Source organism: Primulina tabacum, chromosome 6 (assembly GCF_025594145.1).
Source record: "Primulina tabacum isolate GXHZ01 chromosome 6, ASM2559414v2, whole genome shotgun sequence".
Classification (NCBI taxonomy): domain Eukaryota; kingdom Viridiplantae; phylum Streptophyta; class Magnoliopsida; order Lamiales; family Gesneriaceae; genus Primulina; species Primulina tabacum.
This window is the reverse complement of record NC_134555.1, coordinates 41,965,866-41,991,489: the sequence shown is the minus strand read 5'-3', so window position 1 is coordinate 41,991,489 and position 25,624 is coordinate 41,965,866. Positions and strand designations below refer to the sequence as shown.

At 33.4% G+C, this 25,624-nt stretch overlaps 6 protein-coding genes across 8 annotated transcripts; 2 read left to right on the top strand and 4 right to left on the bottom strand.

Annotated features, from left to right (window-relative positions):
* Nucleotides 1-939: 939 nt before the first annotated feature.
* On the bottom strand, nucleotides 940-3,529 carry LOC142548258 (uncharacterized). 2 transcript variants are annotated; one of them, XM_075656575.1, is made up of 9 exons: nucleotides 3,269-3,527; nucleotides 2,998-3,182; nucleotides 2,649-2,924; nucleotides 2,509-2,567; nucleotides 2,319-2,355; nucleotides 2,167-2,238; nucleotides 1,930-2,080; nucleotides 1,663-1,834; nucleotides 940-1,466 (listed from the first exon to the last, which is right to left on the bottom strand). In XM_075656575.1, the coding sequence occupies exons 1-8, from the start codon at nucleotides 3,458-3,460 to the stop codon at nucleotides 1,745-1,747; spliced, it is 1,062 nt and encodes a 353-aa protein (XP_075512690.1). In that variant the 5' UTR covers nucleotides 3,461-3,527; the 3' UTR covers nucleotides 940-1,466; nucleotides 1,663-1,744. The 2 variants fall into 2 exon arrangements, with proteins under 2 accessions (XP_075512690.1, XP_075512691.1); XM_075656576.1 differs by lacking the exon at nucleotides 940-1,466 and having other exon boundaries at nucleotides 1,669-1,834; nucleotides 2,189-2,238; nucleotides 3,269-3,529.
* Nucleotides 3,530-6,569: 3,040 nt separating this feature from the next.
* On the top strand, nucleotides 6,570-8,950 carry LOC142549660 (ADP-ribosylation factor-like protein 8a). Its single transcript, XM_075658721.1, has 6 exons — nucleotides 6,570-6,785; nucleotides 7,669-7,750; nucleotides 7,860-7,892; nucleotides 8,005-8,126; nucleotides 8,287-8,448; nucleotides 8,528-8,950. Exons 1-6 carry the CDS (start codon nucleotides 6,748-6,750, stop codon nucleotides 8,643-8,645), a joined length of 555 nt encoding a protein of 184 aa, XP_075514836.1. The 5' UTR covers nucleotides 6,570-6,747; the 3' UTR covers nucleotides 8,646-8,950.
* Nucleotides 8,951-9,788: 838 nt separating this feature from the next.
* On the top strand, nucleotides 9,789-13,885 carry LOC142549659 (pentatricopeptide repeat-containing protein At5g67570, chloroplastic). The gene is made up of 9 exons (XM_075658720.1): nucleotides 9,789-10,379; nucleotides 10,451-10,642; nucleotides 10,741-10,822; nucleotides 10,911-11,099; nucleotides 11,185-11,298; nucleotides 11,863-11,956; nucleotides 12,028-12,185; nucleotides 12,450-12,887; nucleotides 12,995-13,885. The coding sequence occupies exons 1-9, from the start codon at nucleotides 9,832-9,834 to the stop codon at nucleotides 13,754-13,756; spliced, it is 2,577 nt and encodes an 858-aa protein (XP_075514835.1). The 5' UTR covers nucleotides 9,789-9,831; the 3' UTR covers nucleotides 13,757-13,885.
* A 39-nt stretch (nucleotides 13,886-13,924) lies between these two features.
* On the bottom strand, nucleotides 13,925-15,161 carry LOC142549661 (uncharacterized). Of its 2 annotated transcripts, XM_075658723.1 has the most exons (4): nucleotides 14,861-15,161; nucleotides 14,499-14,756; nucleotides 14,276-14,400; nucleotides 13,925-14,204 (listed from the first exon to the last, which is right to left on the bottom strand). In XM_075658723.1, the coding sequence occupies exons 2-4, from the start codon at nucleotides 14,734-14,736 to the stop codon at nucleotides 14,049-14,051; spliced, it is 519 nt and encodes a 172-aa protein (XP_075514838.1). In that variant the 5' UTR covers nucleotides 14,737-14,756; nucleotides 14,861-15,161; the 3' UTR covers nucleotides 13,925-14,048. The 2 variants fall into 2 exon arrangements, with proteins under 2 accessions (XP_075514838.1, XP_075514837.1); XM_075658722.1 differs by having other exon boundaries at nucleotides 14,499-15,161.
* Nucleotides 15,162-19,173: 4,012 nt separating this feature from the next.
* LOC142549657 (uncharacterized) lies at nucleotides 19,174-21,494 on the bottom strand. The gene is made up of 6 exons (XM_075658719.1): nucleotides 21,326-21,494; nucleotides 20,836-20,928; nucleotides 20,595-20,702; nucleotides 20,250-20,513; nucleotides 19,628-19,744; nucleotides 19,174-19,538 (listed from the first exon to the last, which is right to left on the bottom strand). Exons 2-6 carry the CDS (start codon nucleotides 20,902-20,904, stop codon nucleotides 19,251-19,253), a joined length of 846 nt encoding a protein of 281 aa, XP_075514834.1. The 5' UTR covers nucleotides 20,905-20,928; nucleotides 21,326-21,494; the 3' UTR covers nucleotides 19,174-19,250.
* Nucleotides 21,495-21,585: 91 nt separating this feature from the next.
* Nucleotides 21,586-23,458, bottom strand: LOC142550291 (uncharacterized). Its single transcript, XM_075659519.1, has 3 exons — nucleotides 23,292-23,458; nucleotides 23,037-23,100; nucleotides 21,586-21,916 (listed from the first exon to the last, which is right to left on the bottom strand). The coding sequence occupies exons 1-3, from the start codon at nucleotides 23,398-23,400 to the stop codon at nucleotides 21,586-21,588; spliced, it is 504 nt and encodes a 167-aa protein (XP_075515634.1). The 5' UTR covers nucleotides 23,401-23,458.
* Nucleotides 23,459-25,624: the final 2,166 nt, after the last annotated feature.

Here is a 25,624-nt window from a genome sequence, read left to right as displayed (position 1 = left end):
TTATATTTAGTATATAATTTATCAATTGATATATGTTTGTATTATTTAATAATTTTACCATTTTTATAGAAATAGTATAGTACTTATTTATTATAATATAATTTTTAGATAAATATAAAATTATTTTCACAGTTTTAATAAATAAAATTTCTTATAAAAATAAAAGGCATATTGAGTTGAATTTAATAATAATAATTAGATTTATGAGTAATTTTGTTTAAAGATAAAACTGACTTGTTATTTAGATCATTTACTAATTAGATCATCTAAAATTGTTCATATGTCAATTTATCATAGTTCATATACCAAAATGATTTTACTCTTTCACAATTTGCAAACCAGATTTATTTAGTAGCACAAGATACGTGTGTGTATATATATGAGTAGGTCTATTGTGAGACGGTTTCACGAATCTTTATCTGTGAGATGAGTCAATCATACCCATATTCACAATAAAAAATAATACTTTAGTATAAAAAGTAGTACTTTTTCATGGATGACCCAAATAAGATATCTGTCTCACAAAATACGACCCGTGAGACCGTCTCACACAAGTTTTTGCGCATATATATATATATATATATATATATATATATATATATATTAAAATATATAATATTACACTTTGTAAGAAATCTAAAGGTTATATTAAAATTTAAAAATATAAAGATGCTTATTAGATTTTCTAATAGTTAATTAGAGTGGTTATTTACATATGACAATATTTTAGCTATTTTTAAATTTACAATATTTGTTTTTATGTTTAATTTTTTAATAGGAATGATAGGGTCAGTTAAATTAGGAATAAGATTAAACAAATCTTGTGATTACATTTGAATAAAATGATGCAATGATTTGAATTTGAATGTTGGATACATTTTGTCTCTGGTAAGTTTCATAATAATTTCAACAAATTTCAAATGATGTACTCTGTGCAAATCCATATTTATTGATCCGTGTAAATATACATTAGTACGTAAAACGTTTAATTTCCAAATCCTACAATGTTCAAGTTCTAACCTCATTACATAATCTTTTTTTTGTCGAATAAATCAATGAATTTCATGCAATTTATTTTGGCCAACTTATTATGTGCTTAATATTTACACTGGTCTGAGGAAAAAAGACCACCTATTGTAGCATCTTCCACTATCTTGAATGGCTTTTTCACACCAAATCAACACCAAAATCACCATGAAAATGGAGAGGCTTAGCATTGCTGACCATAGTATTTTTGTTTGCAGTTTCATTGGACCACATTGGTGCAAAGCAATGTCCGAGAATGCTTCTTGTACATATGAACAATTCATCAGTTTCGAAAAATCCGGGTATATGTTCATTAGGTCCTGTATTGATCGGCAATAAGCCAGAGTCATGGAATATATTCCTTCTGGGAGGATTAATCTTCCATCTGCTTCGCAATTTCCTGATGAATTCGCTTCGAAACAGACGAATCTTGATAGAATCTGCGCGAAACATGCGAGGATTCGTGTATTAGTTGTGACTTGGAATGTTTCTTGAAATGATGCATTTTGAAAAGCTAATAGTATGAAACACCCCATTTTCTGTTGGACTCGGGTAGTCTCATGCATGGTCTGCCTATTGTTAGCTTGAGCTTTTTGAATAAATTTTTAAAAAAACATGCATGAATAAAATACTTACAGTAGGTATATCTCCAACTGGAATACAATTATTTCCATAATTTTCAGGTGAATAGGTGTAGTTAGGTGCACGGGAGAAAGGGTCACAAACTCCCTGGATTTCTCCAGTCTTCGTTACTCTCATTCTTTACGAACACTTCACGCATCCGCAGCTCCGAAATCTTTAAGTTTATCTGTGTTTCACGATAAGGGAAAAATGAGAAAAACACGAATATGTAAGTGATGTCCAGAATGAAACTTGACTTTTACTTCAAAATTTTCTAGGTACCTGAGTTATGAAATTGTGAACTGTGTAGCCAATCTGTATTAAGGTTCCGTCAGATAATGAGGATTTTGGGCATGGAAGCATGTCTGCTAGGCTGTTGTTTTGTGGGATTTGCTCAAAATTTTTCAAACTTGAACAGGTATCGCCAATGATACTGTCCAAAAATTCCATCCATTAGCATCTATGCAGGAAAATGAAACAGTAATGCAATCACGTACGATGAAGTTCACAATCGCGTACATATAGAAGACGAAATCGATACCAGTTATAATCCAGCTCATCGTCGTTAGAATCCAACAAGAAAAGATTAATCTTAAACGTAGAAAAAGAGCGCTAGTCAGATATTGAACACATTTATGGTCTGACCGATGTACAAACTTTGTGTCACTTACAATACAAGACCGGGACGATATTGCAAAGCGAGTAGAACTGAGCCAAAGCAGCAATCCATTAGTCTAACCGATTCAAGTTGGTTTTTGTCACATATATATTTGTTGTAACAAGTTACCACATGATCATATTATACCATATAATATGTCTGAATTCCAATGATCCATGAAGTATTAGTTGTCGAAAACTCACCTAATCCAGCAAATAAAGACGCCAAGTGGGCTGATACAACCACGAGATTTATCAAGTATCTGGAAATAAAACAGAAATTAGAGTTAGAAGGAATGAAACGTCCGAATTTACACTTAATATAAGCATAAAGGACTCTTTACAGTGTTTGTATGGCTTGTTGACAAGATTGCCTCGTTTGGACCATAAAATTTTGAATACTCAATGATCCTTTTCTCAGACGATGTGTTATAAAATCCAACAGTGTGCAAGTTTTCGAGTCGTATGGACGTAGAACAGTCTGTATGTCCAGCAATGTATTCCTAACTTCTCCTATAGCTTGATGAGCATCATTTCCAGCATCAAATATGGTTTTCTCAAGCTTTTTAGCCCTCTCCATTGATTTCTGGTTTGCTGCAATGACCACACTGCTACCAATTCTACAGTATTTATCAAACACGGGCCAAATAATATATCAAGTAAACAAAAGTTGAATTGCACCAAAAATTTTACATGGCAAAAATGGTGAACAGAACAAGAAGCAAGAATATCATCAGATGTGAAGTTTGCTGTTGATAGACTAGGTGAGATGTTGCGGTGCATGAATTCTTTACGAGTATAAAAATCCCGAATCCTATTCCACTGAGTAACCAGAGTCCTGCCACTGCATATCCATGAATTCCTGCAAACGCGGCAGACTGGAATTTCAAGAAAAATATGTCACCAACCTGATAACATAGCTTTCAAATGAAAATTTCTTTAAATTGTTTGCATATTAACTCACAGCCCAGTAATGTTTGTTCTTGATATCATAATCTCCACCATAGTTTTTGAATTTTCGCAATGGATCAGGCCTTCTGGCGATTTGTTCTGATACAGGGGAGCCAAACACAAATGATATTTCCGATAACAGAAATATGGAGACCACGAGAAACACAAAAGTAATGGCAGTGGTCTTTTGACTGGATTTAACCATAGCTGCTTCAACTTGTTTTCTGGGATTTTAGTCGAGGAGTTGGGAGAAATGAATGGAAGACAAATATAAGATGAATAAAGTACAAGGAAACTGGATTCTTTCACTTGCTTGTTAAGGTAAGTATAGCTTGTAACCATGGCTTTTGTGTCAACTTTTGTGGGAAGTTTTGAAGCATTGTAAGGTCTGAAATTTAAGGATTCGGCTAATTTTGGTTGATGTCTTTCTTGGCAAGTCACTCTTTTCGATTCTCAACACAAAAGCCCAAAGCTCAATATTACGACGCTACCGTACACAACACAGTCACTATATTACATATGATATGTATGGAACACCACTGTCGGACACAACAAAATTTCTCCGGATTTAAGACACAGTCAGCAATAATCCACTGCCAATCATATGGACCGATTTTATGATAAATTATTTTTTTTTGAGCAAAAACTTGTGTGAGATGGTCTCACGGGTCGTATTTTGTGAAGCAGATATCTTGTTTTGGTCATCCATGAAAAATTATTACTTTTTATGCTAAGAATATTATTTTTTATTGTGAATATCGTTAATATTGATCCGTCTCATAGATAAAGATTCGTGAGATCTTCTCGCAAGAAACCAAGACTTCGCCTCAAACCAAGACTTCATCTCAGACTTGTTAGACTTTGATGCCACCAGTTTTTGTTTTCGTATTTGACTGTGCTAAGTTAGTGACCAAATCTAATGTACCGTGCCAATATAGAGCAAGTAACAACCAAGTTAGAATTCCTGTCGCTAAATTTTTGCAGAATATATTACATTATAATTTTAATTAAAATTATTTGAATTGCATTATTATCGTTATTTATAACCTGTGATTAATAATTTATTTTCTGTTGAACATAAATTCAAATTTATATAATTAACGATACTGCAAAACTCTATCAGAAAAATGATTAATTCAATTAATTTAATTTAATCGCATAAGAATACTAATCAAATGACACTCTATACAAATTGCAACACATGAAAATAAATTTCAAGTCTATTTATTCTACTCTATTTTCTTTTTGCCAACAATTATGTCTCCTATTTTTCTTCTAATATCTACTCACAAATAATATTAATAATACTATGCCTTATATTCCACATATGCTAAATTGATTAAAAAAAGCTTGATTTATTACAATGATTTTTTTTTTAAAAAATATAATCTATTGGTTGAAAATAAATTAGGAAAAAACTAGAATGCGAAAAAATTTCAATATTTTATCTAGAGTAGGTCTCTTGTGATACGGTCTCACAAATCTTTATCTGTGAGACGGGTTAACCCTACCGATATTCAGCATAAAAATTAATACTTTTAGCATAAAAAGTAATATTTTTAGAATAAAAAGTAATATTTTTTTCATGGATGACCCAAATAAGAGATCTGTCTCACAAAATACAACTCGTTAGACCGTTTCACACATGTTTTTGTCATTTATATATGACATATTAAAGAAACCAAAACTATCTTCAACATGTTTTTCTTGAAATAAAAATCTTTTTTCATATAAATCATATATAAGTACGGATCCTACTATAATTTTTTTAAATGATATGATTTATATCTTAATTTTTTTAATTAAAAATTTTAAAATAATAAAATTATATTTATCCAACAAGAAATATTATTTAATTTTTTAAAAATTATTTCTGAATTTGATTCAACTTCGAAAATTTAAATACAAAAATAATATTTGAGCTGACTCAACGGGTTATGTTCATATATAAAAGAATGTTTATTCTTATATGACAAAAACTTGTGTGAGATGGTCTCACATGTCGTATTTTGTGATATAGATCTCTTATTTGTGTCATCCATGAAAAATTATTACTTTTTATGCTAAGAGTATTACTTTTTATTGTGAATATCGGTAGGATTAACCAATCTCAGAGATAAAGATTAATGAGACCGTCTCACAAGAGACCTACTATTCTTATATTTGTTATGAGGCACCGCATATATAAACAATTATCGAAAAAATAATAAAGATTAATGATTATTCATTAATCATTAGTATTATAAATGAATTACCAAAGTATTATTATTTTTCTCTACAGAGATATATTCTCTAACTTTTCATTCATAAATCCCAATATATTATAAAAATTTAAATAAAATTTTCAAATTTATATTGATTTATACCTTCATTTTAAGTATAGCAATAAATAAAAATATGGTTGTTAATAAATTTTTGTATTGTAAATAGACATTGCCTTTTACCTATTTGTTTATATATTCAATTCAAAATTATTAAACCTCGATTATATATTCAAATTTACCATCTAAAAAAATAGTTCATATTCTTAAATATAGAAAAACAAACAATTTTTTTAAAAAAAATAACAATATCTATAAACGAAATAATACTTTTATTAATGTTGTTGCATTGATTATTTCAACAAACGATTTATTTTCTTAAAAAATATAATCTTACTCATTATGTTCGTGTTATCATGTGGATACATTGATTTTAAAACTGGATAAATTGGAGAACAATATATCATATATTTTATAATTAAGATTCTCTGTGTATGATCTTTAAATTATAATTAAAATCAAAAGAGATGGTACAACCATCTATGTACAATACAAAGGCAACTTTAATTAAAAAAATAATTTTTAATAATAAATTATAAGCTTACAATATGGACAAAAACTTGTGTGAGACGGTCTCATCGGTCGTATTTTGTGAGACAGTCTCATCGGTCGTATTTTGTGAGACATATCTCTTATTTGAGTCATCCATAAAAGAGTATTACTTTTTATGCTAATAGTTTTACTTTTTATTGTGAATATCGGTAGGATTAACCCGTCTCACAGATAAAAATTCGTGATACTGTCTCACAATGGACTTACTCTACAATACGAGGGGACATGCCCCAATATTAAAAAAAAACCTTAAATTCCTATAAATAAAACGTTATTTTTTTAAATATGATTGAAATTACATTTATTATTTTCAATATTTTAACATTACAAACAATAATAATTTTTAATGATTGTCCCAAATTTCTCGGCATATGATTTGTCTTTTCCATAATTCTCCCCCATCCTATCCCGCTGCGACGAATAATCCCGGGCCAAAGCAGTAATTTCATCGTGACACTGGGCCCGATACTGTTACAGGTATTTGATTCCCAATGGGTGTCTATCGTTGTACCATATATAATCCAGCTGCGCGAAGAACGAGAAATTTTGAGAGGTCAATTGGGAGAAGACAGGTGAGAGATCCGCCACGTGCCCGCTTCGTCGCGAATCGATCGTAGCAATGGGTCTTTGGGAAGCTTTTCTCAATTGGCTGAGAAGGTGTCTGCTCGTGTTTTTTCTTCTCGCGTACAATGTGTTTATATTTGAATGAAAAATGGAATCTTTCGTGATGGTTCATTTCTGGGTATCTGAGATGTTTTCGAAATCTATGCATAAGTTTGTAATATGATTGTTTTTTAGATAGCTGGGTGAAGATTTACTGGGTTGGATTCGGGGTCGCCCCCTGTTTCGGGTGTTTGTATCATTAATGGGGAGAACGATATGTCTTGATTTGTTTTCTGAATTGTTGGTTTTGCAATGATGAAGGTTTTGCGTTATGGTCGTGTTTCTGTTTTTGTTACTTTTTCTTTATCTCATTTATTGCAATGACAATATTATGTTTGTGATTCTTGTGGGATTTAAGGATATGTAATTTGGATGATAATATTTTGTGGTTTTTGGGTTAAATGGGTAGGGTGTTATCTTTGAAGCTCCATAGACCATACATCTTTTGAGTTAAAATGCTATCTTATCTGTTATGGATTTTCAATTGCTTCCATTTTGTACTAAATGCCATTAGAGCTTGAGATGAATGGAGGCGGGGGCTAAGTGGGGGTAGGTGGTGCAGTTGCCACCTCCGTTTTCAGATTCATAAATTTTTTTATGCTTTATATAACGAGAACATGGATTCCCCTCCCTTAAAATTTACTATCATAGCTACACTTGGAAAAAGGACAAGTGCGGCACGCGGCACTAAAGGACAGGTCAATCACCCCAATTCAAAAGAAAGAAGCCCACACAAACACAAAATTGTCAACATGATGAAGTATTTACTTGTGTTTGGAATAGTTATTTAAAATAATATTTTTTTTTACTTATTTGGTGTTGAAATTTGATATTCTTTTCGAATTTACAAGTACTCATTTTGTTTTTATCGTTGTAGCCTTTTCTTCAAGCAAGAAATGGAACTGTCTTTAATTGGTCTTCAGAACGCAGGAAAAACTTCGCTTGTTAATATTGTAGCTGTAAGTTAATGTCTATTATCTTTTCATATACCGGTTTACAAGTTTTAGCATAAGTTTTTCATTAACTTTAAAAAATAAACCGAGCTTTGCATTTTTACTATTTTCCTAGACTGGTGGATACAGTGAAGACATGATCCCTACGGTTAGTTTCGGTTCTGTGTGGGTTGTGTTTGTAAAATTCAGTTATCTGCGATTCTATCTTGGATTATCGATGCATTTCAAGATATCTGTTGAGAGAATCTTTTATTCTTCAGGTGGGATTTAACATGCGAAAGGTCGTTAAAGGAAATGTCACAATGAAACTGTGGGATCTTGGAGGTCAACCAAGATTTCGCAGTATGTGGGAGAGATACTGTCGTGCTGTTTCTGCCATTGTGTATACTACTCACGCCATCTTCAGTTTCTTATACAAGTGCTTTTAGTTTATTGTGGGGAATTCATTTTAAATGAAACTTACTTAAATATAGTTCTATGTTCATTAAGACTGGAATAATGTTTCTCGACTTAATCCTATTCTTGCACATCTTCTGGTGCAGATACGTAGTTGATGCTGCCGATCAAGACAACATTAATATCTCTAAACAAGAACTTCATGATCTGCTGAGCAAACAATCTCTCAGCGGTATTCCTTTGCTGGTAGTAGGAAACAAGATCGACAAGCCTCAAGTCCTGTCTAAACAGGAGTTAACTGATCAAATGTGAGTGTTGGTGTGTGTTCATGTACTTTTGTTCTTGCATGTTCTCTGTTGTGTATAAAAAAAGGATATTGTCGTGCAGGGATTTGAAATCTTTAACAGGGCGAGAGGTATGTTGCTATATGATCTCTTGTAAGAACTCGACGAATATCGACCAGGTTCTTGATTGGCTAGTGAAGCATTCGAGATTGAGGAGCTGAGTATGAGTTCCATGCTCAAATGGATTTCTATTGTTTTTCTGGCGGATACATGATCTGTACATTCTTTCTTTCTTTCTTTCTTGTCTAGTTGGCTTGCTGCCTTCTTCAAAGTTGGCAGTGTTCTGTGTATTTAGTTACATTTGATTCTTACCAGAAAAGAGTTTCGTTTGGCTTTAGGATAAATCCACTCTCTACTTCGATTTGTCGGCGGGCAAGCATTTGTGTTAGAATATTTCCTTTGCTAGTGGAAGCTTGCGAGGAATGATGCATAAAATTTCTTTAATAAATTTGGTGAATTTATGTGAGCATATGGTATATTTTGTTTGTGCACTAGTTGGGCAAGGACTCTAGTAGTTGGAATAGACCCTGTAATTTACTTAAATTAAATTTCAAATTTAAAATACAATAATTTTTAATCTCATTAATTAAAGTTTTAATTCAACCATAACAATTGAATATCACTTAGATTCATACAATAAATTCTATGATAATAAATATATTATTTTAGCAAATTATATCATCTTCGTAGAGTACATAGTTTTGTAATAAAAGTCAAAGTTCACGCATTGACCTACGCATATTTTGTATTTTAGTGTTAGCAAAAACTTGTGTTAGACGATATCGCAAGTCGTATTTTGTGAGATAGATATCTTATTTGGGTCATCCATGAAAAAGTATTATTTTTTATGTTAAGAGTATTACTTTTTATTGTGAATATCGGTAGGGTTTACCCGTTTCACAGATAAAGATTCGTGAAATCGTCTCGCAAAAGATTTAATCTTAACAAATAAGAGATTTGTCTAACAAAATACCACTCGTAAAACCGTCTCACACAAATTTTTATCACTCATTAGTGTTTCCTGATAAGTTGTTTTTTCACTTGTATTTATCTTTTATGGAAAGATAATTATTATATGATAAAAATCTTTAATTTTTAATAATATTTTTTGTACGTGTCGTTTATATGTACAATTTATTAAATAAATAATTTTGATTTATGAAATTATTAATTAATAAAGAATATAATAATAATATTATTATTTTGTGTAATTTAGGGTTTTACTTCTGTATTTTATCATGCCGAAATTTTTACGTCTATGAATTTGGAAAAAAGAAATTAATAATTTGTTCTGAAAAAACAGAGATTTATAATTAGAAGGCAGGATAATATTGAATACTCTCTTCCATGGAGGCCTCGGCACTTCCAAACCTTCCAAATCCCCGACCGCAAGTGAATGTCGAAGCCACAAATCAGAAACTTTTGAAACATGGAATTCAGCCAACTCCCAAAATCATGCACACCCTCCGCAAGAAGGAACTCCAGAAATCCAACCGCCGGCTCGCCAAAGAAGCCTCCAAGCAGCCCCCACCCCTTACGGATGCGCAAAAACAAGCTATTTCGGAAGAAACCCATTTCCAGACAATCAAGTCCGAGTACAAGAAGTTTGAGAAATCCATGAAAGGAAACAATAAAATGGTGGGCATGCCTTGGGAGGGGTTAGAGAAGCTTCGGTTGAGAGAGCTGGCGAGTTACAATTTGGAGTATGGTGGTGACAAGTTAAAGCGTGAGCGTTTAAGGGAGCTCAGTGATATTATTGAATGCGAGAGGGATAAATTCTCTTGGCTTTTGGATGATGATATTGCGTTTGAAGATGGATGGTTTGAGGAAAAAGGCAGAGGTTGGGTTCCGCCTAAGCGCAGCGAGTCTGAATCGATCAAGTTTATGATAAATCGGTATTGTTTCTTGCTTAGTCATTTATAATTTCAACTGATTTTCTTGCTGCTTAGTGGGATTGCTATTTTAGGCTAAGTGAAACAGAATTGAGAATTAAAGATTGGAAATTCTCAAGGATGATGAGACAAACAGGGTTGCAGTTTACGGAAGGGCAAATGTTGAAGATAGTAGAAGGGCTAGGGAATAGAGGACAGTGGAGGCATGCATTGTCTGTGGTGGAATGGCTTTATAACTCGAAGGATTTTAGACAATATAGGAGCAGGTACACTTTTCTTGCTTTGAGAATTGAGATTATCACCCATACAATTTTTTAAACTTCAAACATGTTTACCATTTCGATTTTTTTAACTGCAAATTTAGGTTCGTGTACACAAAACTATTGGCAGTGCTTGGGCGAGCAGGGAAGCCTTGTGAAGCTCTTCGTGTATTCAATTTGATGCGTGTACTAATCTACTTGTAATGTTCTTGCATATGCCACCAAGATGTATCTTCGTTCATTGGGTGGAAAGTTAACCCAGAATTGTTTTTAGGGTGATGCATACATATATCCTGATATGGCAGCATATCATAGTTTGGCTGTCACACTTGGTCGAGGTGGTTTTTTGAAGGAGTTGTTGAATGTTATTGAATCCATGAAGGAAAAGCCCAAAAAGATCAGAAATGTGAGGCACAAGAGTTGGGATCCTGTCCTTCAACCGGATATTGTTATATTCAATGCTGTAAGTGAGTTCTCAAGATTTCCTAGGATGCTTTCTGTATTTCTTGCTCTTGTGATCAATTTATTATAAATGGATGATCCTTCAGGTTCTAAACGCTTGTGTTCCAACCCATCAATGGAAGGGTGTGGCATGGGTCTTTGAACAGTTGAGAAAGAATGGCCTTAGACCTAATGGAGCCAGTTATGGACTGGCGATGGAGGTATCAACAATGGACACCGTTTAATTTTTTTTATCATTTGCTGCAAAAGGTCTGTCCAGTTGGATAGCACTCATTGGACGGGTCGCAGATATGCGAGTTGTTAAGAGAGAGTTTTCATGCTAAAGGAAGTATTGCTGGGGGGGGGGGGGGGGGGGGGGGGGGTATTGGTTTGTAGCAGAGAGTTTTCATGCTAAATGAAGTTTTGCTGGGGTGGTGTTGGTTTGTAGCCTCTGAAAGTGTCTTTTTGATGGAAAAAGTCACGATATTTGGTATCAATTATTTTCTTGACAAAAATGGCCCTTTTGAGGTATTTTAGTAGTAGCGATAATTAGTATACTTAAATTTTATGAAAAAAACCATTATAATGACCTCTTTCTAGAAACTCTGTTGACTTCTTGGTGAAGGTGATGTAAAATAGACAGTTGATTTTGCTTTTAGAACACTTTTCTCTCTACAAGTTGATAAGGGTATTTACAATGAGTAATCATTAGGTCAACCTGAATCCTATAATTTTTTATGAAATTTTGTTTTTCATTTGATTCTTACAGGCGGTGTTTTTTGAAGGTGATGCTGCAATCTGAAAAGTATGACCTTGTCCATACTTATTTTGAGAAAATGAAAAGAGGCGGGGAAGCTCTAAATGCATTGACATACAAAGGTGTTATTCTCCCCCTCATCAACATGTTCTTTATTGTGTTTCTGTCCTGATCTTCTTTTTGTATCCCACAGTTCTTGTCAAGGCCTTCTGGAAAGAAGGTAAAGTTAATGAAGCTGTTCAAGCGGTCCGGGATATGGAAAGAAGGGGTCTAATTGGAATAGCGAGTGTCTATTATGAGCTAGCTCGCTGCCTTTCTTATTATGGAAAGTGGCGAGAAGCTATTTTGGAGGTTAGGCTTCAGAAGCAATTTGTATTTGCTTCTCGTATTATTACTTAAATGGCATAAAGTTGGTTTATGATGGTGAATAATTGCAGGATTGCTGGTAATATGGCAGGACCAGTCATAAAAATAAAGTTGAACATGTTTTGTTCTTGAACATGAAAAACATCTGAACATGCTTCTATGTCAAAAATAAAAAAAGTTCCAATGCTTTTCTATGGTTGTCTCTAACTTCATTTGACATAAATTTATTTCTTGTGAAAATTTGTGCAGGTTGAGAAAATAAGAATGCTTCGTCCTACTCGGCCTTTGGCAATAACTTTCTCGGGCATTATATTGTCTGCCATGAATGGTGGGCACGTGCAAGATTGCGTATCCATCTTTGAGCACTGCAAAACCCTCCTGGCTCCTGATATTGGAATCATTAATGCCATGTTGAAAGTTTATGGTCGGAATGATATGTTTACTGAAGCTAAAGAACTATTCGAGGAGACCAGGAAAAATAGTTTAGTTTTAGACACTACTGTAAAAGGTCACGTTTCTTCCCCCAAACCCGATGCATACACTTTTGGCTCTATGCTTGAGGCCTCTGCAAGTGCTCACCAGTGGGAATTCTTTGACTACGTGTATAAAGAGATGACCCTCTCAGGCGAACAACTAGATTTTACCAAACATTCTGAGTCACTATTGGAAGCATCTCAGGCTGGAAAGGTACTCTACTAGTTTACTTGCCTATCTCTATCCTATTTCTGATGAATATTTTCTGCTACTTAGACGAGGACCAGCAGTGGTAAAGAGGTTTTAATTTTTTGATACAGTGGCATTTACTGGAACACGCGTTTGACACAATCTTAGAAGCTGGTGAGATACCTCCTGTGTCGTTTTTCAGTGAAATGGTATGTCAAGCCACTGCTCGATGTGATTATGAACGGGCATTGAATATTATCAACTCAATGGCTCATGCTCCATTTCAAGTTGGTTTTGAACAGTGGGTCAATCTCTTTGAGAAAAATGCGGATATGATTGATCGTGCCCATCTGAATGAACTTCAAGAAACCCTAGTCAGTCGAGATTTAGTACAAGAAGCTACTGTCTTAAATTTGTCCAGAGCATTGCAATACGTCTGCAGATCTGACGACCATGGTTCAATGATCGGTGAAGTTACTTCAGATAGCTGTGATGGAGAATCAGATAGCAGTGAAAGCAAAATTCTTCTCAACTTTCGCAATAATTTTGCTGGTCCAGATTTAGCGGACAATGATTATACTCATCACAGAGACTCGAACAATAGGATGAGTTGTACCAAAACGAGCTTTAGCAGGAAGGATCAGGAAACAGAAGGGGCGGGCGTCACAGGACTTGTTGAGCAGTTTTTGGAGGACGATCTGGAATGGGACATCTCAGAATCAGATTATGATGACCAAGAATTGAAACATGTTGAAAATGGAGAGATCCTGTCAGATGTTGATGGCTTCAACTTTGAACTTCTAATACCCAAGAGTGAAGATGATTCTCAAGAATTAAACATGCCTTCTGCATATGAGATTCTGGAATCTTGGAAGGATAAGTGGAAATCATAGGGTGGATTCTTCGGATATCTGCTTGAAGCTATTGGAGTTATGAGCTCCTTGTGTAGTTTTTGAATTGATCATTTTTATAAATGAAAACTATAAATCAGTATTAGTGGATTTCTATGATTTAATTTGTTAGTCTGACATAATCCGCTTGCGTTCGACTGACCTCCAGTGCATAATAATCTACTTTATTAATTCTAACTTTTCCAAATCACACAACAAATAAGTGTTATTTTACATGTAACGTGAAAGGCAGGGAGATAAAGACGGACTGTGGAGCTACTGTTGAATCAGTCCGTCAAGTTCCAATTTCAGCTATACTCTGTAAGGATGGTCTCCACTGCCCTCCGCCGGCATGATACCTTCCCAGGCCGCCCCCGACTATTGCTCCGCCACTGCCGCCGCCACTGTCGCCGAGGCGGGGCATATCATGGTGCTCGGTTTGAAAAAGGGCCTGGCAGGGAAAGAGATTTAAATACCAAACTAATGTCAATACATCACGTAAGTTACAAAGGCTGAAGCCACCTTCGTGGAACATGAATTTGTTGATTTTGAATTGTTTTTCTTTTGGCCCGCGTTAAATGCTCCTCCCTCCTGCAACGTCTTTCTTACTTTGACGCATTTTTTTGCAGCAAACCCTTTCAACACATCTGAACATTCACATTCAAGAAAACCGAAGACATGATCAAGAAACCAAACCCGGAACTCAAAACTAAATAAAATAATTTGAAATGCATAATCAACCAACCTTCAAAGCTGATAAGCCTGTAAACCTGTCCAAGAAGCAAGATATCATCAGGCCTGAGAAGCTTCAGCTGTCTCCCGAGTGGAGCACCAGCGTTTTCATGAATAAGCGCCACGTAGTGCCCAGGGTTGGAATTCATGACCTGGTTGGCGCGCACAGGCCAGTAAATCCTCTCCACCTTATCGTTCCCCGGATGCTGTATCACCACCGTCGCCGCCTCCGCCGCCTGGCAGTTCCCCATCGCTATATCCTAGGAATCAGCTAACTAGAAGTCGGATGGTGGTTAAAACAATCAAATCCACTAACGACTGACTATATATCGTTACGCAACTATGAATAGAAATGCGACAGATGGAGATAAACACTTATGTTTATAATCCATGATAACGATGAATCTGAAAAAGGACAAGATTAACAATCAAACAAAGAAGAAATTCAATTCTTCAGAATACATCGATGGTTGGCGAGCGTATTAATTGGTGGAATGAATCATATATATAGTAGAAAGTGAAGGAAGAAGAATAAAGTAAGCAAGAAATGGAGGAATGAATTTATGAAAGGAGCTTGCATTAATTAATTGGGTGAGACGTGGAATGTTGGATGTGCCTAACTGCCTGGAACTGGAAATGGCGGGCTCTAGTTTATCACCATCATTTCTGGTGGGTGGGAGACGACGAGTCACTTCATTTTATATTTTCAAATATTATAATTATTTTATTTTATCCATTATAAATATAAACTTTGATGTGTATTAAATATTTTATATAATTTTTATTATAGTGAGTGTGTCTAATTTAATATATACTGTGCTATGTTATTATTTTAAATGGGGTAAAAACTTAAATTAATTTTACCAAAATTATTCGAAGTCAAAATGTTATTCGAACGTAATAAAAAATAACAATTGTTTTCTTCCTCTATTTCAATACAATCTATTCGTAAAATTTTTGCGATTATATGGAAGAAGGATAAAAAAAATTTTTTATCGGGGAAATCATAATTTTAATATTGTACGTTGAGTTTTTTTGAATTTTAATCATATAATTTATAGTAGTTTGGTTTTCACTAAATAACATTGATTTTTATATTTGATCATTTTTTTTACCTGAATCCACTAAATTATTAATTAATTTTATTTGACAGTGATACTCTTCTACATGACTCACATGACGAGTATAAAACCTATAATATTAGGAGCAATAATTGTTCCTATTTGGTATAACAATTGAAACGTAATACTTGAGTTGTTGTACAATTTAAAAGATTTGAGTTGAATAATTATCACTAACTGTAATTTTTTATAAATCGATAGTTATTTGACCTTACATATGATAAAGAAATCTATCTAATCTATCTTTTTTCAAATTTTTACTACAAAATTACAGTTATTTTTGGAATAAAAATTTATTGTAAATATATGTCAACTATAATAAATGTTATCATCACTATTATTTTTTGAGTAAATATTAAAATCATATATTCTTATGTAAGAATATTAATGTCAAATAAGTAATATTTGATAGTTTTAATGATTTCGGGTAAAAATGATGAAAAAAACTAAATTATTGAATGAAAACAAATTTTTACGAATTACCTGACTAAAATCCGATTTGTAAGGCCCCGAGCCTACTGATCTTTTGAGCTTATAATCACATTCCTCACATTATCTCAAGTACATTATTTATAGTGATATCGCACTCCTTGATCAATTGGTATTCACGCTACAAAATCCAAGTACTTATTCTGGATTAGGTTGGAGTGATGAAAAAGACGGAAAAAAAACCACTTGCAGAAATATGATAACACTAAAAGTAGTGCACATGATTGTAGACTCAACTCAAAAATCAATAGGTCCAGAGCATACACGATGAAAAACATGTAGACCTATAAATGCAATTTTCCTTTCTAAATGCGGGATAAATTTATTAACACACACAAAATTACATATGCCAAATATAGAATTTTATTGGTTGGGAAATATTAAATATAAAATTTAAAATACATTAAAAAATTTATACAATTATCCGAAATTTAAGGTAAGACAAGTTTAGTAACAGTTACGTAAATAGTATCTTAAATTAATTGTTTCTCAATTTAATAAATTCTTCGACAATATGAGTAACGAGAGAAGGTTCAAAAGCAAGAAGGGTATTTACAAAAAAAAATAAAGAATTAACGACTTCGGTTGCCCATATAAATCATTACTAATTGAAAACGCACGAAATTCTCATATTTATTATAGTAATTTTTTTAAAAAAAAACATTTGAGTACTTTTAACAAAGAAACAAACTGATACCTAGGAATGTAAATGAACCAAACCGTTTGTGAGCTATTCGAAACTCGATTCGATAAAAGCTCGTTTGAGCTCGTTTAATGAGGCTCGTTAAGATAAACGAACCAAGTTCAAGCTCTACAATATTCGGCTCGTTAGCTCGTGAACATGTTCGTTAGTAAATTCTTAAGTAATATCTTACATGAAAAATAATAATTTTGATATTTAATTTATTGATTTAACACATTAATTATGAAGTATATAGAAAAATCTATTAAATTTATATATTATAATAAATTGACAAATTTTGATAAGAATATTATATTTTTTTCTAGATGTATAATTTATCTTTTAATGAATTTAATGAATATTTAAATGTACAATTCATATTTATTGAGCTCGTTTAGGTTCGATAAAAGCTTGAATAAGCTCGTGAGCCATGAATATATTTGTTAAATAAAGCTCGAGCTTGGCTCGATTATAAACAAGTCAAGCTCAAACATTCAAGAGTTCAGCTCGACTCGATTTGATTACATTCTTACTGATACCTACTCTAAAGTTGAAAATATTCCTTATATTTTCATCTTTAAGGTTTTGTTACATTTTGACATTCGATTTTTAAAAAAATATTAATTAATGTACAATCATGTAGCATCACGCATACGGTAATAATAAATTAAGCATGAATTTGGAATTAATTAATGTTGCAACATTTTAAGGCGTTTCTCCTACATCTTTGGCCCTTTAAGTTGTTGATTGGTTAGTGTTAACATTAAAAGAATATACTATTTTTTAAAAAAGTAAAATTTTTTGAGTGGAGATAAAGTTATGAGGAAGACTCAAATGTTTTAGTATATGAATGAATTTTCTAGCTTAAAATAACAAACAAATCTAATTTTTTTTAAAGTGTGCTACTTTGAAACATATACATTTATTATAACACAAAACTTTCATCAGATGATTTCGAAAGTCAATTTTATGAGACATATATTTTATTTAAGTCACTCGTTAAAAACTTTGATGTGTATTAAATATTTTATATAATTTTTATTATAGTGAGTGTGTCTTATTTAATATATACTGTTCTATGTTATTATTTTAAATGGGTTAAAAACTTAAAATATATAAATTGTACCAAAATTATTCGAAGTCAAGAATGTTATTCGAATGTAATAAAAAATAACAATCGTTTTCTTCTTCTGTTTCAGTACAATCTCTTCGTAAATTTTTTGTGATTTTATGGAAGAAGGATAAAAAAATCGATTTTTTAATTAAATTTAATATTGTACGTTGATTTTTTCAATTTTAGTAATATAATTTATAATAGCTTGGTTTTTACTAAATAACATTGATTTTTTTATTTGGTTATTTTTTTGCCCGAAGTCATCAAACTATTAAAAATTATTTATTTGACATCGATGCTCTTCTGGGTCACATGACAAGAATAAAACTTATAATGTTAGGTACAATAATTGTCCATTCTGGATAGAACAATCGAAATGCAGAGCTTGAGCTGTTGTACAATTTAAAAAATTTGAGTTGTATCGTTACTACCGACTATAACTTTTAGTAAAACGATTATTTAATTTTACATATAATATAAAATTATTTAATCTATCTTTTTTCAAAATTTCACTACAAAATTAAGATTAGTTTTTGGAATCAAAATTTTTGTAAATGTATTTCAAATATAATAAAAATAGTATCACTACAAGAAAAGTGGGTTTCCGCGGCGTGCAATATGCGCCGCGGAAAGGATATCCGCGGCGTGCATGGCACGCTGCGACGCACGCTGTAAAGTTGAAAGCCGTGTTAAGTTTGAAACTATTGGCAGCAGTGCAGTTTACGCTGCGGTTGACTCTAATAACGGCGTGCGGAGTGTGCTATTGATAGTTATCTTTCGGCAGCGTGCGCCGCACGCTATGGTTAAAAGTTTCAACGTCGTGCAAAACATGCTGTTGATATATTGACCAATTCGCGGCGTGCAAGGCACGCCGTGGTTCAATGTATCCATGGCGTGCGCAAAACATGCTGTTGATATGTTCACCAATTGGCAGCGTGCAATGCACGCTGCAGTTAAAAGTATCAATGGCATGCGCAATATGCTGTTGATGATTTATTGGCAGCGTGCAGCAATATGCTGTTGATGGTTCATTGGCAGCGGGTATTGCACGCTGCGGTTAAAAGCAACCATGCTGTTGATAAGGCGCAATGCAAGATATAATTGATATATTATTGTACGCTGTCGATTTGGTTTATCAGCAACATGCAACACATTAACGTTATTTATATTATTATGAACCAAATTTTAAACAATAATATCAAAACTCAAAAGATTTATCACACAACATCCAACCAATCACCGGAATTAAAACAAAATAATAAGATAACATAAAAACTTGATAAAGTAAACAAAATACTGAATAATATGATGGTTTGATGCAATAGTGTCTCTAACCCTAGAACCAATATAAGATCTGTATCAGTCACACAAAACGATAAATTTAGAAAACCATGCTACTGTGCTTCCAACTGCATCATCCAGAAAAATCATTTCAGAATTCGGTCGAATTAAGTCTACCTGCTCCACAAGAACTCTATCAATCCAAACTTTCCAACAAGATCCACCAATAGGAACGTGATGCACTTTTACAGTTGGATCTGTGGATGCAATTCGACCTTCAGCAACAACTCCATCACCACACCAATGAAGCAACTTACATTTAGTATTTTCAGAGATATCTCCATGACACACATTCTTTAAATTTGACTGCATATAAACAATACAAAGTATTAATTATGCCATATCTATTTTATAACAAATGTGGTTTAGATAACACAAACTTTTAAGATAATTACCTGAGATGCAACTTGATGTTGGTTCACATTATCAGCATTACCACTTTTTTTGAGACGATTGATATCACAGCCGCTACCAATATCATTCTCAATCCCAATACTGCCACCACTACCTACCTACATATTGAGATAAAGCAAAAAATATCTCAAACAACAAATCTCCAATGTAAGAGCCATTAGATTACTTCTACTGTGAGTATGCCAAGAAAATAAATGAAGCGATGTGTGCTGTACAAATCAATGACAGAAGAGATAAGCTAAGAACCTCTCGATTGCATTGTTTACATGGCTTACACTTTGTGATGAATATTTTGTAATAGTGGTCAAATGGGAAAGCGAAATATACGATTCACGATGGTAATAGTTCTTGGGTGCATGAAAAATGGAGTGCTTCTGTGGTGCAGTTTGATCCAAATACATGGATTCTTGAGTACAGACGGAGTTCTTGAAGCTTACTCACAGTAGCCAAATACATGGATTCACAATTAAATGAAACTTATACCATTTTTTCTTCCCAACAATAAAACAAAAAAATGATCAAGACAAAATCATAGGTCACTAAACAAAAATTCTCAACAACATCAATACAAATTATTTTATATATTGCTCTTTAATTACTAACCTGTTCTTGCTCATTTTGTTGCCTCATATTTTGGAAAACAATGGACCTCATTTGTTGCACTTCTTGTTGAAGGTTGTGCATCATACTTTGAAGTTGTTTAATAGTTCCATTTTGTTGCAAAGATGCTCCAACTTTTGAAGGTGTAACTCCAAAGCCCATTCCACGCACTCTACCTCGAATTTCCTTCCCAAATACAAGGCTAATTGCATCCTCAGCAATTTTAGTAGTGTTTTGAGATTCAGGTGCACATTCTTCTATTTCTTTCTGCAAAGAACAAACAAATAATTTTTGAGAAAATAATGAATTCAAGTTGATCAGTTTTTTTTACAGAAATAATTTTTTTACCATTTTTTCTCCAACAGCTTCACCACTAGGTTGTCCATTTTTCTTCTTATGGCCTTCCACCCATACTTTTGTTCTTGTAATTGGTGTATCAGCAGAACTTGTTTTCTCCTTGAGTAAGAAGCATATAGAAATATATGAAAAATTCATTAGGAACATAATTCAAAAAAAGTATCATTACAATTAAAAATAAAAACACTTAGAGAAGAACTTTTCATAAGGTTTTTCAAATAATAACAATTACCATGATGTGAGCCAAACGGGCATAACCTCTCCTGCTCATTGTGTGGTTGTGTATTTGCTTTCCTCTCATCGCCTTAAATTTTTCACTCTTTTCCTGAAAATAAAAAACATATAACATATTCATATATAATTGATTAGTCATATGATTGCTAAAAATTAAAGAATTGATCCAATGCATTATTGTCACATAATGGGTATAAATGAAAAATGAAAAATTAAGATGATACAGAAAAAATAAGTGCGACAGTTGAGAAAAATAACTATAAAGGATTAAAGGTTAACTTTTACACCAGTCAATCAATTAATCTAGTGGTGTTATGTGTTAGAATATTTTAAGTTTCACCAAGAATCTCAAGTGATGCAATAAGAAGAACATTATCTATTGTGTGATTCGTTACTTCTTGGAATTATTAAATTTAAGCCCGAAAACCATAACAATTATATGCATGTATCAAACAGTCAAAAATCCATAAGAATGAATTGATACTTACTTGAAATGGTGATGATCGTGTCTTCTTTACAAACAAGTCCCATTGGTTTTGATCCAAAAATTCGGGCTTCAAAAGACAAAGATCTCGTCCAGCCACTCGACCATCATCAACTTCTCGTATAATTATTTGGAGTTTGGACTTTCTATCACGCCACAATTTACCTAACTTTTGAAAGAAAACAGACAAATATATTGCAACAGTAAATAAAGTGTAATGGAACCTTTTAAATTAACTACAAACTCTACAACCGAAAATTTCAATCACAGATCAGTCACGTCAATTCCCTCACACTCATTTCTCGCATACGGTTCTTTCTCAGTGATGTTAATCTCAAGTGTGGACACATCAAGAGGTGTGAATGATGTATAGGCTTCCTCTTCAAGCAAATTCATGTTATGCATACCCCGAGGCGACGCTTTCAGCAACACATACCAGTTTGATTCGTCATTGTCTCTAGAATAGAATACTTGTTTTGCTTGTGATGCTAAAATGAAAGGATCGCCTTCAAAAGTTCTTAGACCTTGGTGTAAGTTGATCAGTGTAAAACCATCTTCCATTTTGATTCCAGTTTCATGATTTGCCCAATCACACCTAAAAACAGGAACTTTGAAAGAATAGTAGTCTAGTAAAACAATATCTCGTATAACTCCATAGTATAATACTCTTCCAACCGTATGTGAATAATCATTCGCACTAGACTGACAAACAATATCTGCTTCAATCGAAACACCACTATCTTGTGTCGACCTTTCAACATCAATTGTGTGGAATCGATATCCATTTATAATATAACCCATATAAGATACGACATGTTTTCTTGGACCATGTGCTAGCCATTGAATTCTGTCTGATGAGTTATCAAAAACATGTTTTGATAACCATTGAGCAAATGTTTCCATATGTCGCTTCTGTAACAATGTTTCATTAATTAAGAAACGACGATTTGTTTGTTTCAGCTCCTCAATGTGCATCCTATTTAAAATCATTAAAGGGTCATTATTAGAATATATGAATTATGTAATACACAAAGGCTAGTATGATATGTAATTAACTATACTCACTGTAAGTAAGGCTCAACTTCAGCAGTATTGAACAACACATATCGATGTGCAGCTTGCAACACATGGTCTTCTAAAATTTTTTCTTTTCCTTGAGAAATTGGGCGACCTTCCACTAATCCATTGTCCAAATCCTGATTCCGATTAGAACGGATACCAATACCAGCCGCTTTTTTTATATAGGCACTACAAAACCGCATTCGTTCTTCTGCAAGGTAACACTCAGCTATGCAACCCTCTGGCCTTGCTCGGTTCTTCACATACTCTTTAAGTGTTTTCATAAATCTAAAGAAAAAAACAAATTTCACATGAAACTAGTGTGCTTATTGTGACCTTTCCAACCTCCAACCACTACGAGTCGACAAATTCTAGCCTTTAATTAAAATTTTAGGACACAATTAGGTTTCCATGAAAATGTGACATCTACATTTGCAATTCAACTTATATATTTTAATTAAAGATAGGCCCCGTAAAGTTGACTTTCTTTTATCTGAAAAAAAGGGTTTAATGCACGCCGTTAATGTCGTGCCGCAAAAAACCATTTTTCTTGTAGTGATTTTTTCTCTTTTACTATAATAAATTTCATTTACACCACAAAAGTTAATTAAATAATCATAAATCAGCGAAAAGTAAGCAATAAATAAGAATGGAACCTGTGTTTCTGGGAGAGCAGCTTGTTCCCGTTGATCTTATGCGCTGCCACGAGTTGAACTAGAACTATAATGCAAGCAAACAATGTCTTTTTAACTATTGCAATAGTTAAAATAGCTTACAATATCAAACAATTGCAATATCTTTAAACGCAAATTAAAGCTGGTAACAAACAATAACGGAAAGAGGATTCAATCCCACCGGTAGAAGTAAAAGAAAGAAATCTTCGCATATAGCATATAAAACCTCCGAACAACCTGCCAGCAAGATTTTTCTTGTTGTCCATTTCAATTTTTTGTCGAACCTATGATACAGCAAATTCGGTAGAAAAATGCCAACGGAATTTAAACATACAGCTCCAAGCATAATTCTCAACAATCATCAGGAAAATTCATCCACTGATATACATGGATATAAAAGTAAGAGAAAAGAAGTCATGTCAAATTCTGCAGCTACTGATCAAAGGCCTTGTTGCTTGGTACACTACTAAGCCCATGGTGATGGAACCAATAAAGGCAGAATGTTTGCTCCTTATCTCAAGCATAAAGGACAATCTTAAAGTATTTATCTATACAATATATATATATATATATATATGTGTGTGTGTGTGTGTGTGTGTGTGTGTCCAAATTTTCAACAAATATCGAAGCATACATATGGTATCTACGTTTATATTGAATATAAACACAAATGATGAATTAAAACTTAAACATAAGTTTTTAATTAAAATGTTATGTATTTTATAAAATGATAAATCATAAAAGACGAACAGATCTGCGTGAGTAGGCCCAATTCCTAATTTGATCCAAGCTTGGAAGCTGGATCCAAATCTGGTTTTTGAACTTAATGCAAATACACCCTTAGATTGAGTTTGGATTATAGGTCTCAAATTTGAGTAACGGATTTGAGCTGGATTTTGACAGAAACCATACTGAGGTAGATTTGAATCCATCGTAATACAAGTAATAATTTCATTCAAACACACATGCGAAATACCAGTCACACACTTCACTTGCACACAGAAAAATTGATCAAGATCCAAGCCAAACAATAATACAGCAGATTAACAGAGGAAGTCTTCCGAAAAAACACGGCAAAGAAAAATTAGAATGTCATCTCCAAAAGAAAAGGAGTCCAATGTACAAGTAATAATAATCATCAATGCAATAACGCATAGGTATTTTCTGATATGGTTGATGAACATGCAGTATACTTTCGTCCCTCTTGAGTTATTGGGATGGATTAGGTGAAAATATTTAACAAACTACAGCCAGCTCAACATTTAGTGGGGGCAATATGCATTAGAAAACTTGTATTCTCTCGAGAATTGAAAGCACACTTGCTGAAATTAGAGCCATTCTACTGAAATATGATCACAATCTACAACTAAAGGGATTGCAGTGCAAAATATTTTTTTAAGGAGTATAAAAAAAATTGCCATGGGCAATGGCTTCTAGCATTACTAACTAACAGAACTTAAACCTAAAAACTAATCCACTTAGCATGTTCAACCATGTTTCAACATAAAACTGAAGGATCTATGATTTTCGACCACATCTAAAAAGAAAATCTTCTAAACCAAAAACAACAATCTTGCACACAAGGATTCAAGAGAAAAACAAATATTTTCTGGGAAACGGCTAAAGAACCTGAGAGAAAGCGAGATTCTGAGCGAAATTGATATGATTAATTGTGAAAAAAAAAACAGAAACGCCACACAGCTAAATGATTGTAAGAAGCAAAGTGCTTGGAAAGGCGTAACCAGGGCAAACACATGAACATGGAGGGTCGCGGCGAGTGGCTCGCGGTTGCAGCTTTTGCGGCATCTGATGGGATAGCAGATGGAGCAGCGACGGAGATTGGATGGGTCCTGTAAACAGAAGGCAAAGAGGCTGGCAGTAGGCGCACGGTGAGACGGCGGTGGTAGAAGGAGCCGACGATGACTAAAGCTAGGAAGAGGTGCGATGAAAAATTACGAATTTGGGGAAAATGAGAAGAAGATTGGAGGGTTTTGATCGGGGAAAAAAAGAAAGGCGCGATATTTGGGGATTTGGCGCCTCAATTGTAAAGTATTAATTTTATTCCCAATATTAACAGCATGCATTGTGCGTCGTAAATATAATTTTTATCTGCTTACTAAATGCACGCCGTTGAAACAAATTACTTTAACGGCATACTTTCCGGTACGTCGTTGATAAATATATTTACAGCGTTTTTGTTCTGCACGCCGTGGTTTGTGTAAGGTGCAACGACATTAACAGCGTGCATTTTAATGTCGTGCCGCAAAAAACCAGTTTTCTTGTAGTGTATTATCACTATTATTTTGTGAGTAAATATAAAATCCTATATTCCTATGTAAGCAAGAACTTTAATTTTGTCATATGAGTCAAGTATGAAAATATTGATGTCAAATAAGTAATATTCGATGAGTTAAATGATTTCAGATAGAAAAAATGACGAAAAAACTGAATTACTTGATGAAAAACCAAACTTTCACGAATTATATGACTGAAATCCGATTTTTAATACCCTGAGTCTACTGATTTTTTGAGTTTGAAATCACATCTTTTACAATATCCCCATGTATTAC